We start from the raw sequence: 17,346 nt of genomic DNA on the forward strand, positions 1-17,346 counted from the left end.
GTGTCGCTATAAAATATAGGAGGATGCGTGAAGAAAAGCGCATTTCTCTCTGACCTGTGGCGTTTTTTTTTTCTTTGGTAGTGACTTTCGGGGTGATATTTTTCAGAAATTGCAAGCCCCCTTGTTTACATAATTACAAGGTATTCGGCGTAACACAGAAACACACAAGAAAGAGGACACCACAGTCTTTGTGTCTGTGTTGTGCTGAATAACTTGTAATTATGTCTGACCACCAACTAGCGCAGCAGTTAACTCTCTTAAAGTACCCCTTGTTTAAGTTTTCTAGGGGTGGACGATGACTTAATGACCCAGTTCCTTCGACATAACCGATATTTTTCCTAAGTGGGAATGGGTTGACTCAGTAATGGTGCAATGACTCGGGATATTACGGCAAGAATTAACTTCAGTTTGAGTTTGTTCGCACGCGTCTCCTACGCAAAAAATATGGTGGACACTTAAGCTCCGCCTTTAAGGGCATGACGCGATAGCGTATAGGCTACCAGCCCACGTATAAAGCACCGTTTTAACCACGCCGTATGAACGTATTCATGAATTCGCCTTACCTCTAAGCCAGGTAGGCTTAGAGGTAAGGCGAATTCATGAATCCTGGAAGGCTGATTCTGGTATCATCCTCCAATGTGAAATGGGAGACCCGAGTTGGCAGTTCCTGCCAAACGTAATGTCAGGAAGCCCTGCGTCCAATTAGTGCTCGGTCATGTCAGCTGCCAGCTACCGCCTACCAGCGCCGCCACGTTCGTGATTTTCTTTCACAACGCCAACGACGGAGGACGGCCGAGACGACGGCCACCGAGGCCGGATTTTTCGAGAACGATGCTATAACGTTACTGCTTTAAGGCGCGATCGCAAATACTAGACAATTCACAGAGCGAGGGCTGGCTGTACACGTCGCGATATCGGGGAATAACTTAGAACGTGTACTAATTACTTAAAGGAAAAGAAGTATAGGAAACCTAAGGTCTGCCTCAAGGGCAAGTAGGGCGAAATAATGGCCTTTGGTATTCTCTAATTATACGCTTACTCATTAGAGTACGGTCGTAAGAGGCCATCTTATAGGGAAAGACCATGACGTACAACAGTCTAAATCTTTAACTGGCGTGCGTGACGGCGGAATTTCCTGTGCTCCTGAGCCTTAGGGCGGATTAAACTTGCCGGAAGCTCAAGATTAAGCTAGAGTTTGGAACCCCTCTTGTTACTAAGCCTGACGAGCAGGCTTTTCGTGGCCTATGGTCTGAAGCCTGCCTGGCTCAAAAGCCGAATTCTGTGACTTCAAATCTCTGCTAATTAAATTAAGAAATGCGGTGACCTTCAGTTTTACTACACATGTTTTCAATCGCCCTCATTCCATCCGTGACATCACGTGGACGCGTTGGGTTGTTTGAAATTCTCGAGCGAGGTCATGTGGCTGTGACGTCATGACCCTATCGACCAGTCTGGATTTTTGCGTTACAACGCTCCCAAAGCAAGCTTTTTGCGACGCGGGCTCCATATCTCGTCAAACGAAATGCATTTATGCTCGACGCTGTGGCGCACTGAATCCTTTCCCTTTCGACGCGCCAGACCTTAAGCTCACGGCTGGGAGAAGCGCCTAACCAACATCCATCCAGCGAATGGGCAGAGCTGCACGGGAACGCGTGTTAACTGCCTAATGACATGTTCTGGAGGATGTGGCTGCTTGCGCACTACAGCTACGTGTGTGTTTTGTTTCGGTCTGGTTTATAGGAGTTTAACATCCGACTCAGGCCATGAGAGACGTCTTTTAACCGAGTGCTCGTTGTAGATTTCGGCTCCTTGGCGTTAATTCCGTAACGTGCGCTGACATCGTACAGCAGACGGGCGCCTTGCTTTTTGCCTCCATCGAAAAGCGGCCGCTGCAGCCGCCGCGGCCGCAATTCGGTTGCGCATCCTTGGGTACAGTAGAGAGCGCCGTAACCACTGACTCACAACGGCGAGGCACGTGTTTGTTTTACACGCCAAAATGGGCAATACAGTGCGCCTTAAAGCCTACAGTTATAGTGTTGTCGGTATTCTAAAAATTCATGTGGCGGTTACTAATGGCAAGCTACAAACATATGTAAATAATGAAATTATTAAAATAAATACATTTTTCATATTATTTCAAATCATTAAAGTTATAGAATAAATAATAAAGTTATGAAAAATAACAGCTTGGTCACTAGTTTAATAGTTGGACTTTAGCTATTAGAACTCACTTCACCGGCTTACCATATAGCTAATACGATTCACGAGTGCCGCTACCACTGCCACTACTATGTGCTAGAAAAGGTGCATTTATACCTTGAAAAAAAAAAAAGTTCTAAATTGGCAAGTCTCGCTGAGACGCCCTTTACCTGATACGTGTCTTGTCAAATAGGCTTTCCTCGAGCCATGCAGACTAAGGACGCGCCGAACGCAATAATTATTCTTGGTTTGCATCCCTCCGCAGAGGAACGACCTCATACGGTGGTCGTCACGGTGGGACTACATCCTGGAGTCCATGCCACATTCCAACATCCACTGGTTCAGGTGTGTGCACCCTAAACGGACGAGACCGCAAGATGAAGTGTGTGAATAGGCTTACTGTGGCGCGGCGGTTGGCAGGTGTTCATCGACAAGCCGAGTACTGTGCCCTGTTTTGTTTTCCTTGTGTGTAGAACTGCACATGCATAAGCATTTAAGAACTGAATGATGAGGCTTCTTCCTCTCTGCCTCAGCTGTGTCCCAGGGCGTCAATACCAACTCTGTTTTCAGTCAATAATGAGCTACTGGAAAGCCATGTATATCTTTATACTGTGCGTTTCAAGGAAAGTGCATAAGACAGTGGACAAATACCTAAATAGGACCAACAGGAACTAAGAGGAGACCACTAATCTGTTATTGCGTTCTTTCGTTTATAATTATGCGCAAGACTTAGTAGACATGAATCACCACTTGCAGTTCACATGCTCTCAATAAATAATTTATAACTTTAATTCTCTTTCGACGAAGTTCAGGCTTTGGTTCGAGCCGCTGATTGGCGCTTATAACGTCACAACTACGTGACCAAGGAAGGCATACGAAAAACTCAAATTAGCTGCTTCTTCGGTTTCACCCCTTCCAGCTCTTACGTTTGACTGCCCCATGAGCCGGGCTGACAGCGAGTGAATAGACAGCTTCTTGCGCATCACGTGATGTCAAACATTTAATGGCGACGTCAAAGCCATTGTTCGGGTGCTGAAACCAAAATATAAACACCATGGTGAAAGAAATTCAGTTGTGCATTATTTACCTAGAGTAGTTTTATTGCTTTCCTTTTAGGGATCAATGGTTAATGACATCTTATACATTGTAGTGAAGGAAAGAACGGCGAGAAATGTTTGCTCCCTCTACCTCTTTAAGGTGCAGTACATTCAAACCGCAGGAAGCTACCAGTTACCAATAACGTTTCGGTTTTTCGAAGTGTCCGTTTAATTGTTCCTTTCTTGCCTGCTGTAAGTATCGGATTTTAGCCCAGCTGTTTGAGCGATAGCTACAAGAGATACGTGGTGCGGATTGTAACCTCGAATAAAATTTTTCAACTGCGAAGACAGGGAAACTTGTGCGTTTGTCGCCGTATGCCGCTGAGGGTCCACAGAGGCACGAAATTTGTTATACGAAGTTCAGAATTAGCGGATGACAAAAAATACGTGCTTTGACGCCATGGTTGTCACTTTCACGGCTTGAGTCCAGATGCAAGCAATTTTAGCTGTGAGCAGTCTAGACAAATATCTTGATATTTTAGTTCCTTTAAAACAAATGTAAAACATTATTTTTGAGAAATCGATGACTTCGAAGTTGTGGAGTCATGCACGCCATAGCGGGTGAAGCATTTTCTGCGCTGGTGTTTATCTCTTTCGTTACCGCGAGAAAATGGCATGTTTTTTATAGGTCTCGGAAGATATTTTTTGCCAGTACAAATAATACTGCAGCACACGTTGCAGCATACAAAATTGCGCATAAAGGAATGTTCTTTGAAAAAAAAAAAAACATTATAGTTACCTAGCAAAAATTTATTAGAGAGCACAGAAAAAAGATCGAAAAATTGCCATTTTTCTCGCGAGTTGACAAAAATAAAATACAAAGGGATCGATATCGACAGACACATTATTAACAAAGAACACTTATAATATGCATTCTGAAAGTCAGTGACTTAGAAACACTGCGTAAAAAAATGAACTTTTTCTACAGCGGCTTTCTTCAGATATATATATATATATATATATATATATATATATATATATATATATATATATATATATATGAAGGAAATAAGCCAACAGTCGGCGAGGCCAAGGAAAGTGTTGGGGATGGTTCTTTAAGTCTTTTTTTTTTTTTTTTAATGTTTACTTGGATAATCACAGAAATTAGTAATGTAATCTGTTAGGGGAAAGATAATTAAACACAAAGTAGAAGAAAAAACAACGTGCCGATGGTGGGATCCGAACCCACGCAGTCTTGAAGCCATAGGTAGCGTAAGAGGGTTCTAGCACAGCTTTCGCCCTCGCTCTTGATCACGTTCTACGTGACGCTGGCGGTAACAAAGGACGTTCTACGTCCGCCGCTATGGTTGAGGGTGGCGCTGGTGAACACTCTCAAGGTTCGTATACAGACAACATAAATACCCAAGCAAGTAGCAGGGGAGACAGCGGCCGATGTAGCTCAGTTGGTAGAGCACCGGACGCGTTATTCGGAGGTCGTGGGTTCGGATCCCACCATCGGCACGTTGTTTTTTCTTCTACTTTGTGTTTAATTATCTTTCCCCTAACAGATTACATTACTAATTTCTGTGATTATCCAAGTAAACATTAAAAAAAAAAAAAAAAAAGGACTTAAAGAACCATCCCCAACGCTTTCCTTGGCCTCGCCGACTGTTGGCTTCTTTCCTTCATGTATTATAACGAGCACCCTCATTTCCCTTTAATTGATCTGCCTATATATATATATATATATATATATAAATAAAAAACGACAGGTGGAAACAGATTCATTTCTCGTGCCATGCGGTAAAGCAATTCCTCGTTTTCGTGCACCAAACCAAACTGCTGCAAACTGGCTGTAAAGGCCGGGTATACTTGTTGGACATGCGGCGGACCTTCAGGATTGCGTTTTTGTCGGATAGAACCCCGGACTCAGAGTCAAACCTCAGTAGCGAATAGCTGGCGCCATTTTCGGGTAATTATCACCACTCAACACCGTCATATTACAAAACCGACAATATGAATCGATATTTGACTTGCTGGAAGTTTTTTCATTACAAAAATGTGGTGCTGTTTCAGCAGTACCACGAATGGCAGATTTTGTTTTTCTAGTGCGGCCGCCACGCCCTCTTTCGCAGGAAAACATGCACATTAGTTCTCAAAAAGGTCCACCACAAATCAGAACGTCGGCAGAGCGCGAAAATTTATTCTGGTTTCACAAGTGCAGTGCCTAATCTAACCACTGGGTAGCGCTAGGTACACGTTAAACGATTTCAACAAGTCGAAAATGGCGATTTAAAGCATCGATTACCGGCGAGCGATCGATTTGCATAGGCGTCGAAACGAAAGAGTTAAGACGATGACGAAGTCGCCGTTAAAAGCCACCACTAGATTTAGGCTTCTCCGCACACCACAAGGTTGTGAAGTGAAGGTAAGGTGACGATATCCTCTACGGAACCAGTAAGGTATCAGCAGCTTCCGCCCGCGCCTTGCCTTGCCCTGTTGGGGGCCGCCCAGGCAATGTAAATGCATCTTTGTCTTCAGTGGTGCTTATCATTTGCTTCCGGGCAAACGTTTAAATGCACCACTCCCGCATATGACGTCATTATGGCGCCACCTTTTACCAGCGTGGTGCTTTGCGAAGTCACCTGAACTCTGTTGCCGCTTTAATCGGTTCTAAACCGAGTTACCGTTTCAAATGCTGGTGTAAAATATTTGCCATTCTTCGCCAAGTTTCACATAATGAAGCCGTCTAGATTAAAAAATCTTTCCCCTTTTTACTAGTTTTACACTTTACGCAAACGAAATGAGATACGTTCCTCGTGACTGCCCTCTGGTCGTTGAGGGCCCGCAAGATGCAGCAAGCTGAATGTGCATGTCTGCTCACTCGCAGCATCGTGAACAGCGTGGTGATCGTGCTCTTCTTGACCGGCATGGTGGGCATGATCCTGGTGCGCACTCTGCACAAGGACATCATGAGGTACAACGAGCCAGTCTCCGGGGTGAGCGTCCACGGCATTCTTTACACACCCTCGGTCCTAGTCTCTCTCTTTTTCTCATTCTTACGTCACTCGCAGTTTCGCCTTTACGCGTGCTGGCGCATATGGTCAGCGTAAAGTGTTTAATGACTCCAATAATACCTGAAAGGTAAGCCGCGGGTGATGTTCGAGAAAGTTTGCACCACTTGGCATTTAACCGGAGCATTAAGACAGCGTTCAGAAATGGAACCTATAGTAGCTGTCGCTGAATGCGGTAGTAAGAATAACGCGAAATGTCGTATGAATAACACGACGACAGGGAACACGAAGTGTTAAACAGTTGCTGGCGGAACTCGCTCCATGTTGGCAAGGTGATCACGTAATTTTCGAATAAATTCTGACGCTGTCTTGTAGGGCAAAATAAACGTCGGATAGTTTTTTGGTCAGGGCTCTACTGGTCGAACTTGTAGAGCCAGTCTTCCAGATCTTCAAACGCGTTCTCGTTTCATCCAGCTAAGCATTACGGCTTGCCCCAAGATGTTGTTTTCTCATTCACAGATACGTCCGTCCGCTTTTTTACTGTTCTTGCTGTCATGTACCCACGACGGCACCGGCACGAGTCCAGTGTACCGTGTAGAAAAGACAAAAACAAGTTAAGGAAAACAGTGGAAAATAGCAAGGAAACCTGCTGCCATCAGCGATATAGGAACAATAAAAGTTAGCTGTGGGACGACACGTTTATTCGCGCGCTTGCATTACATTTTCTCGCATAATGACTGCACTATTCGGCGTATACATATAAATTTTTCAGTAAAATGTGGCTTGTATTTGAAATAAAGATCATAATTCGGCTGAAACATTTGAAATGGGCATGTGCCTATAGCATAAGCATCCACTGTGCCCCCGTCGTGGCTCGCAGGAGGACGCCCAGGAAGAGTTCGGCTGGAAGCTGCTGCACGGTGACGTCTTTCGCACGCCGGACAATGGCCTGCTGCTCTCCATTCTGCTGGGAAGCGGCACGCAGATCTTCTTCATGACCTTCATCACTCTACGTGAGTGGCATGCATCCTTCTGGCCTTACTTTGACTTGAATACTGCCAGCAGATACACACGCTGATCCTTGTGGTGCGCCGATGCTCAGGTGGTGCCTTGGATTGGCAGCACGTAAATGCACTGGCTGTCGCGATCCTGATGCCCTTCATTCGGTCGCAGATAGCTTGCACTAGCTCTGCAAATGACTCGTTTATACGAGGGTATTGCAACGACTGCGCGTACAGCGACCAAGCAATTTCACTTTACATTGTTACGAGCTCTTCGTTTGATGAATGCACGTTGTCGCTTAGCGTGTATGTTACCAGCGTAATTGAAAGCTGGAATTTAAAATTATTGCTGCGAAAAACAGGAGTGCTAACCAAAGACGGCATGTAATGACAGAATAGATCAAGCGCATGCCTCGTCCGTTTACTACGTCTCTGGAGCGTTCCTGGGTTTTACTCTAGTATACAAAGCAACAAGCCCACAAGTATGCTCACGAGCCCCTAAATAAAATGGAGCATGAGCATATGGAGAAGTTGCCCTGCTTCGTCAAGCTTGATAAGGCGAACCTAATGTATGGTGCCCGACTCCCCGATCCTTCACATGCCTGCATAGAAATCCGGTACGGGGTTGAATGCGCCAGGATGAAAACGGTTGCCCAATCGCGCGCTTCGTTTTGTTTTCCGGGCACGTTTATTGCTCAGTGTGTTACTACACCCACGACCAATATATCTTGCATGTTCATGCTACAGAAAAGTCAGTTGTCGCTTAGCAATTACCCACTCAAGTTCAGAAGATGTGAAGTCCATTGCCAAGCGCGCTATTTTCCGCCGCTCAAATACTGACACGAAATAAAAATTGACGAGACGTGTTATTCGTCTGGAAACCAGTACGCCAGTGGTGTTCAAAGGCTTTCCGCGGAGAAGCGGTCTCTAAATTCTGGTTGGGTTCTTTTGAAACGCACATCCTTCAACCAAGACATATAAAAGCCACATACCGCATACCGCACTTTCGCAAATCTAAGCATCCCTGCCCTTCCTCCCCCCCCCCCCCCGTTCTAAGCACACTTCACACACTCATCTCCTCCAATTTTCGGTAAAAAAAAAAGATGTATGCGAATCTAAGGACCCCCTTTTTTCAAGGAAGTGCGCGTATTCAAGGCCGCCGTGCCACCGAACCGGAGCTGTCAGAGTCACAAGGTGGTGTGGCGTTCGTGTCGTGATCTCAGACTTCATGTACGTGTTGCTGTGTTCAAACAATACATGACAGATGTCGGTATAAAGCGACCAGATATATCGAGGTTTCACGGGCATCGCGGGCACGCCTTGCTTGGTTTGATGCCAGCTGTTTTAGAGCAGTAACAGAAGTCGGGACGGTTTTGTAGAGGGCTTCCCACAGCTTGAAGTTTAAGGGAACTGTAATCACGTATGCTGAAGACGTTTGCCAAATTTGTTTGCGAAATAAATGATTTCTTGAGTTCATCGCACGAGATATATTCGCGAAAAAAAAAGAGGGGGGGGGCCGCATTTTAGATTTTTCTAATCTAAGCATCTCCCTTCCCAGCTACCTTACTTTGGCCGTGCGATAGTGAAAAAAAGAGGTGCTTAGGATCTAGCAAACACGGCGTATGCCCAAACTTCAGAAAAAAAAAAAAATGAAATGTTTTCGTGCAAAAAGTTCTTGCATTTAAGAATTCAGGATAATTTTTATTGGCGGAAAAGTAAATCACGGATTCGAATCTACTCACTGCTTCCACAGAAGATTAAATTTTTTCTCAATGCGCGTGATGCAAAGCTTGCATCGGGAAATATTATCCTCTAAGGAGGCACGTCAGCTAGTGACGTCGACCGAATCGCGTGACGCCGATAATTTCCTTAGACCTTTTTCTATCATGACAATGCAGGGTGTAACAGGTTAAAGAGGGTTTACCACCGCCTAATGACATGTAACCACGGCGTCATGAAAGTCGGCCGATGCCGTTGGCCGGAGGACATCCTTTGACGGGCACCTGCCTCTTGTCTCGGGAGTGGTATCCGAATGTGCTAGTGGCGGTGGTATGCCATGTCTGTAGGGCTCCGCTTAGATGAACACCTAAGTTTAATGTCACAGCCGCGGGCAAACACGAACGTCACAGTGATGAGTGTCCAGTACCCCTGCTCGAATTTCAAATGTGCTTTTCGTCTTTCTGTCCTCTTCGTCTTTTTTTTGTCTCCACCTTTATATCCATTCCTCCTTTTTTTCTCATAAAGCAATGCAAGCTTTCTTTCTTTCTTTTTTTTCCTCCTCCTCTCTTGCTAGGTAGCGCCTTTCAAAAAGAAGCTATGAAGGCGTTGTCTACTTCAAACGGGGAGGGTAATAATAGGAGTGGGGCACCTTATTTGGTGGTATCTTGAATGTAGTGAGAGCTTTGCCCTACTCAGTTCTCCATGGGCGACCTCTTCCTTCTCGACTTTCTGCTGGTTGGCAGATTCTGTTCGTCTTCATCGTGGATACTACAGTGACAAACAGAAGTGGTGATGCACGCTGCGTTCTTTCGTAACGTTATGTCACAGATCCCACTTAGGATCTCAATCTACTCTGTCTGTCTGTCCGTTTCGCACAGTGTTCGCCTGCTTTGGCTTTCTGTCGCCGGCCAACCGGGGAGCCCTTATGACCTGTGCCATGGTGAGTCGCCGCTCGCAAAATGCCGCAAGGGCTGCTTTAGCGTATTACAAAAATGAAAAAAAGAAATTACCGTGGAAAGCATAGGCGCCATGGAGGAAACTTGGATGTTAAGCGGTAAGTCCTTGTTCTCCAAGGTCAGCTAAGGCCTTTTTGTTTGATGGGGGAGTACATCGCCTGCATACTCGTACGTTACCCATCCTATAACTGTGCACCTTATTAGCGCTGTGCGTGATCCACTTTTAAATGGTCGCCTGTTGCGAATGATTATTACTCACTGAATGCTAGAAAAGGACTTGAAGCTGCAAGCTTTTCCTTCCTGCATGTTTTGCGCGTTCTGCATTTTACGAACGTACAGTGGTGGTCTCTACGGATCGTGTACGCAAGTTTTCATTTCGGCTGCTAACAGGCTGCTGTACTTGTGAAGTGACTTGTTTCACATTACAGCAGCACCGAAATGAACGCTTTCTGAAAGGCTCCTTTCATACTAAGCCTTTGTGAGCCCAGTGAAGAGAGCTTGAAAATGTCTCTCGAGTATTGATGCACCTGCTACAAGGTGGCTACACAGGTCCTCATATTTACAGTAACAAACGATGTCATGCACGGCTTTACATCTCTCTGGTTTACTAACTAAAAGAGGTGGTCAAATAAAAGTAGTCAGACAAAATACGATCTTGGATCCTAAGAAACACTTTAAGCTCTATTACTTTGAATGGTTTAAAAATTTGGAACTGCGTGATAGAGTTTGGCTCCGGCATGCCAAAGACAATCTTAGCGTCGTCGAAATTAAGCTAGCGGGGACAAGTCTCGCGAATATTACTCGATATTAGAAGTAGATTACTTCTCACTCGGCCTTCGTCACTGCGATAAAGTTTGGAATTTGTGTATTTCTCTTGTATTAATGTGTTCAGTACTCCGTCTTGGGATGATATGCACCTTTTGTGGGAGTTGGGTCAGAGATTGATCATTATGTCTGTTTTATACTGGGCCTTCGTCACCCGAAGCCGGCACGAAAGCGAGGCATGTGTCGATGCGCCACAACATAGCAATAGAAATGCAGCGTTAGAGCGCCACCGCACGCAATAATAAAGTGAGGTGTTTTTTTAACTTTCGCTCAACCATATCTCGTAAGGTTCCGTTTCCAGTAGTGTGACACAGTACACTGCAGTTACGTCACGACTAGCTGGGAGAGTTTTCCCTCTGACAATCTTGGAGTCAATCTTGGTTCTTCTTTACAGGAATAAAGATAAAACAGACGATTTATACAACAATCAACAACAAAAAAGAAGCAGCACTGTTTCGTTCCAGTAAATTGGTATTTATTAGAGGTCCGTCGCTGAGTAACAAAACAACTAAAAAAACACATATGCTGGCTTGAAGCAGGCAGCCTTTCTCGCACTCGTTCATAGTTACATGACTGCGCGAGGAAACCAACATAAAACGTTGAAAGTAGCGAGCTGAATGGTACGGGAAGACCCTAACTCTTAATTTTCGAAGGTATAGGTATATTAAAAACCTGGAAATTTTGTGGGTCAGAAATAAACCGCCGGTACGCGAATGTGATTGTCGTTCTTCGCAGGTTCTGTTTGTATGCCTCGGTACCCCGGCTGGCTTCGTATCAGCAGTCATGTACAAAAGTGAGCACCGCTTCCCTACTGCACTGTGATGTCCTGGGTGTTGAAAAAAAAAAATCAACTTTAGTTTCGGCCACATCACGGTGATAGTTTTTGGATTCTGGATAGATCATGGTTATACTGTTGAATGACTGAATGGAGCTGCGCTTTTCGAATTAAGGTTTTCCAAGACTTCGTTTTCGTGGTTGCAATCGGAGCAGCAGAAAGAGTACCACTACCATCAAGGGGCTTGCAAAATTTCCTTAGGTTGACTACAGCCAACTTATTGATAATAATTTAATTAATAGACGTTAAAACTGATTTTCCTCACATTACCACGATATGAGGGGCACTTTAGAATGGCCGTGTTAACGGTCTCATTCGACAGCACTGTTGACAATTGATTTTGATGAAGGTGATTTACAGACGCGGGAAATGTAGGAAGAGAAAAAAGTCTCCCTATTTACTTCGTGAAACTAAATAAGACATACGTGCCCTAGCGCACTCACTTTGCTTAATACTGCGCATGTTCGTTAATCTTGGTCATTGTACGGCGTGGTTAAATTGAGTTTAAAGTTAGTGCGATCAATTAATTGATGCGGTGCAGGCGCCAAGACATGCGTCCTTTCGACTGCGCTTAGGTAGTAACGAGGAACATACCGAATTCTTTCTTAATATTCGTCTTTCTTTATTACCGGCTTTGTCGTTATAATCGAGTCTTTCGTCAGTCCGTCTTATCCCCTACAAGGCGAAAGGGAGATTTAACTATATCTATTTGGCCACCTGTTAACAGTGGCAGATGGCTCTCCTGTTATTTAACACGCGCTTCATCTCCAGGCTAGACAGCTTTAGATAATTAGTGCGAATGCCAGCTGAAGTTGAGCAATTCACGACACACTGCTCCTATATGCACCTGGTACGCGCCGAAGCAATCTATGGGGATGTCGCCTTGCGCATATAGCAAGTGGGCATATAGCATATCACTCTCACCACTTTCTTCATAATCCGGATCACAGCTTATCCGCACGTTGGCTTCATTTCTCATTGCCTCAGCCTTTGGCGAGATCCACTGGAAGCTGAACATGCTACTCACTGCTCTGGTGTGCCCCGGCCTGGTCTTCGGCGTGTTCTTCGTGCTCAACCTGCTGCTGTGGGCCAAGGAGAGTTCGGCCGCAGTACCCTTCACCACGCTGATCGCGTTGCTGGCGCTCTGGTTTGGCATCTCTCTGCCGCTCACTCTGGTGGGGGCGTACTTCGGCTTCAAGCGAAGGGTGCGTGTGCTGTTGTACATGCCCCGTCAGAAAGAGCCGCTGTACTTTGTTTACGACATTATATTCGCACCCTGTTCCTCACCTTCTCACTCCTTTCTCGTAGGCGATCGAGTACCCGGTACGGACCAATCAGATACCGCGACAAATCCCGAAGCGGACAATGTACACGTCACCCATGCCGGCCATCCTCATGGGCGGCGTTCTGCCGTTCGGATGCATCTTCATTCAGCTGTTCTTCATCCTAAACTCTATCTGGTAGGTAGATCGGTTTTTGGCTTCTTGGAATGGTTCTGAAACGATTTACTAGTCCATATCGAAAAGCGCTCGTCGAGTAGTAATGATCAAAGTGTGCTTACTTGATTTGCTAGAGGCGATCGTTGTCAGGAATTAAGGATAGCTCTTACACCTAGCACTGCCAAGCACGTGCCGCTTCAATGGAGCCGCGTTTTTTGGTAGAACTTATTGTAAAGATAACGTATTGGGTGTGTGTGATTGGAGATCCGATGTTCTCGCGATATAGATTATTCACGCGTGACGCCGATCCGTTTGAAGCAATCCGAAATGTCTCCTTACGGCGAGATTAGGTATCCCATCGCAGCTTGCTCAATTGCAAACTGCGTTTGTGCTTGGAGCCCCACCAAAGCACACGCTTCGCCAACGGCCAGCATATGGCTGCATCATCACGGCTACATCGGCGTTTGTGTGCTCGCAACACATAGCGCTATCACCAAATCTGACACGCATGGGTCGGTTGGTGCTAAGGCGCAATTGCACCTGTTTACGAATGCCGTGTTTCAGGTCCAGCCAGATGTACTACATGTTCGGCCTGCTTTTCCTGGTTTTCATCGTTCTGATCATCACCTGCTCCGAGACGGCCATCCTGCTCTGCTACTTTCATCTTTGCACTGAGGTACGTTGCGAGTTATGTACTCGACGTCATGTATAACTTTGAGATCACATTGCAAAACCTGTGCGGTGGGATTAATCGAAGTCGTACCAGGAATACTTCAGTGTTCCTTGGGCCACTTGAGCGACCCACGTTAGTAACAATATGGTAATACTGTGCATTGTTTTAACATGAAATGCGATGCTTACCGTGAAAAGGGCGTTTTCTACGAAGCGCGGATTGTCGGAGAAGTCTCGAAGGGAAAGATGCCACGAGAAAAACGCATTTTATTTCATGACGTGCATTACGCGGCTACATTCTGGCCCTCCCGTCTCCTATCTCTCAGTTTTCGATTACAGAAAATCTTAAGTTGCACGATGTCACGGCTGCAACATTCCAAATTATAGGGTGCATGCAGGCAGGTGAACGCAAATCTTCCTCTGCTGTTGCGTAGTTGAGCAGCCAACGCGATCAAAGTGGGAAGGGGTTTCTGGAGGTAGATAATATAATAGGATGAATGCGTTAGCTCTTCTTCTGTTGCTCCGACACAATCAGAATTGTGGTTTCTGCAAGCATTGTACACCATGTGTAGTCGTTTTGTTTTGCTGTTTGAAGCACTGAATTTCTTCAGTATCTATTTTTTCTCCCTTTCTCTTTAAATCAGCCCTGGTGTTTATTTTCGTATTGAATGAGACTTAACATATAGTAATACATGCCAGAGTGGTCATCAGTTCAGTTCAGTCGTTCAGTCGTGTCCGACTCTTCGTGACCCTATGGACCATGTCACGCCACGCTTTCCGGTCTCTCTTCCTAACATCACATAACTTCATCTGCACTGCCTCGAGAATGCCATCTAACCATCGCGTTCGCTGCCTACCCCTTCTCCGGCGACCCTCAATCTTTCCCAACATCAAATCTTTCTCCAGCGACTCCTCTCATCTCGTCAGATGACCAAAGTAGCTGAGCTTTAACTTTACAATTTGACCCTCCAATGAGCAGTCCAGGGTTTTATGGTCGGCAATATCGACTGAGTGGTCATAGGTGGTAACAGCTGGTATACCAATGGGGTGATGAGAGGTACTAATTTGTAACTGTGTAGTAGCAAAGGGTAGCGGCTGATATCGTGGCAGCTAGCGCTGAACGTAAACCGCAACTGAAAAATGTTATTTTGCGAAGCTCTATTACAAGCACGGCAGGATGCCTAGGGTTCAGCTGTCTTTTGCAAGGATATCCGACTGGTTACCCGTACTCGCAGTGTTTCAGTATAGTAGGTTTTTTACTGATTGCTTTGCTGTACAGCGCAAATAGGCGCAGTGCAGGATAGGATAAGATAGGAAATACGTTAGTTTCTCTAGGAAGGTCTTGTGTTAGTAGCATAAGAGGTCCATCTTCTGTCTTCTCACAGGGTCGGTGCCCCTATTCCAGGGCTCCGCTGAGCTTCGCTGCTCGCTGGGCGTGCTGGATCAAACTTAGTTGGCAATCCAAATCGCCGCTGGAGAGCTGGTTCTCCCACTGTTCCGCACGGGTCTTTACGAAAGTTATCGTTATTTCTACATTGCCACGTGATGTGGTATAACGAAGGTTTGCTACCACACCATGGGCAGGTGTCCTGAAATTGTGACGGGTAAATTTTGCTTAGGATATGCAGGTTAGGGAATGTTCCTGTCTGCATGTCTTCGCCAGTACACTGCCTCTTGTTGTTTTAGATCCCGATGAGGCGGCGGATAGCGGATCCGTACCCCCTTATAGTAGTTCAGAATGTCTGAGTACGTAGGGCCGACTCGCTCGGATAGATTGTCCGATTGGGAGGAAGCTCGGATCGTGTACCCTCGAGCTACCTCATCGGCGCGTTCGTTCCCCGCTATGTCGGTGTGTCCTGGCACCCAGTTGATGTTGTGTTTGACTTTTGATGGGGTTGCGCTCTGGAGGAGTCTAAGCGCGGCGCGACCTATGCGGCCGTTCATGTAATTACGGCACGCTTCTCTCGAATCTGTAAGAATGGTAAGGGACGTGTTGCTTCGATACCCGGCTACCGTATACCGGCGCAGTACAGTCGCCAACGGTGTGTTGTGGGTTACACTAAGCGCTACCCTGCATTGTGTGTGTGTGTGCGTCTGCGCCGCAGGACTACCACTGGTGGTGGCGCTCTTTTCTATCGAGTGGCAGCTCTGCACTGTACCTGTTCGTCTACTGCATCCACTACTTCACACGGCTCAGCATCTCGGGGGCAGCCTCCACCTTCCTCTACTTTGGCTACACGCTCATCATTGTCTTCCTCTTCTTCCTGCTCACCGGTGAGGGGGCGCATGACCGCCTCAATGCCCACGGTCGTGACCAGCCATACATGTTCGCGTGGTATAGTTGAAGGGTACTGATAACGATGTGAAGTTGGGCCTGTACCGATGGACTCATTGCGATAGATGCGTTCAAGTGGCATATAGGCTACTTACGTCTAAATCTGAAGTTTTAAGCGAGAAAATAAAAACAAGCTGCAGAGGACTACGCGACAAACATGTGGCAGAGCAACTGTTAATGTTGAATGCGAATCTGAAAAAAAAAGGAAAATAAATTGATTGATTGAAAGCAAAGGTGAAGAGGGGAATTTGATATTTACGCGTGTGCTGGGCATGGGTCCTCGCTGCTTAATTCACACCCTAGACTAATGGCCAGAAATCGCGCACCCGGTCTTGCGATGTCACTGATGCGATGTATGCGACTCAGAAATTAAGTTTTCGTTTGAGGTGAGGATGTCGCCAATGCAAACGGGTATTTAAAGCCCGTGTCTTCCAGAATAGTCACTCGGATTGACATCCGCTTTGTACACTCCAAGCGATCTCCACCTCCAACGGGCTGTTTGGGATATATAATCTTGATATTGAGAAGAACTGACACAAATCTCGTTGATATCTGTGATCATCGATAAATCGCTGGAGTTGCCCTTTAAATATCCGTGCGCGCCCTACTAGCTCTGACCTCGTTTTCCGAGTATCTGTGAAATCAAATTGGAGATTGATCGCCGAATGCACACAGTTATTGTACAGTGAAACTAGGCTTGAATTTGACGGTGTTAATGATTCATTGCAGGAACGGTGGGATTCTTTTCTTGCTTCTGGTTCGTCCGCAAGATCTACGGTGTCGTCAAGGTCGACTAAGTGTAAAGTGACGGATGCCTGTCGCTCCTCGGCATTCGTGAGACTTTGTCAGTGTGACCGACCACACCATGACTCGCAGAGATGGACCAGTTGTCTGAATAGTGTTTGTGAGATGTGCGCTATTTGTTCTGTTGCCATCACTGATCTGACCTGTTTGTTTGTTCCGCAAGAGTGTGCGTTTTGTTTGAATAAAACCAGATGTTTTTAACACTAATCTGCCGGCTAAACAGCACACGAACGAATTGTGTTGGAGTACACTGTGCGCACTTCAATGTGCTTCAGGAGTTTCATGAAACACAGTGTGTCATATAATCATTAGACCAGCGGTGCTCTTTTGGCAATTGCGCTACTTATAGTATTATTGGGTTGCGTCTAATTATTCGCCGGTAGCCAGTATGCTACTTCACGGTTTCTTTCTTCAGGTCTCGAATATGAACTGTGCTACCGGTTTCTTACTTCGCTTCGAGTGTAGGTATTATGAGAGACTTGCGCGCTGGGGGAATATTGAGAGGAGGAA

The 17,346-nt window shown here is 45.8% G+C and overlaps 1 protein-coding gene across 1 annotated transcript in view; it reads left to right on the top strand.

The window, feature by feature from the left end:
* Positions 1-16,973, top strand: part of LOC146199818 (transmembrane 9 superfamily member 2-like) — a 38,628-nt gene extending 21,655 nt beyond the window's left edge. Inside the window, exons 9-18 of the mRNA XM_084592201.1 lie at positions 2,465-2,544; positions 6,127-6,235; positions 7,131-7,263; positions 9,849-9,910; positions 11,487-11,544; positions 12,574-12,791; positions 12,895-13,046; positions 13,590-13,701; positions 15,803-15,971; positions 16,762-16,973. Coding sequence (XP_084448327.1) covers positions 2,465-2,544; positions 6,127-6,235; positions 7,131-7,263; positions 9,849-9,910; positions 11,487-11,544; positions 12,574-12,791; positions 12,895-13,046; positions 13,590-13,701; positions 15,803-15,971; positions 16,762-16,829 — 1,161 coding nt within the window. The 3' untranslated portion in view covers positions 16,830-16,973. The remainder of the gene's footprint in view (positions 1-2,464; positions 2,545-6,126; positions 6,236-7,130; positions 7,264-9,848; positions 9,911-11,486; positions 11,545-12,573; positions 12,792-12,894; positions 13,047-13,589; positions 13,702-15,802; positions 15,972-16,761) is intronic.
* The last annotated feature ends 373 nt before the right edge of the window (positions 16,974-17,346 follow it).

This window comes from Amblyomma maculatum, chromosome 2, assembly GCF_055883805.1.
Source record: "Amblyomma maculatum isolate TAMU_Amacu chromosome 2, ASM5588380v1, whole genome shotgun sequence".
NCBI lineage: Eukaryota > Metazoa > Arthropoda > Arachnida > Ixodida > Ixodidae > Amblyomma > Amblyomma maculatum.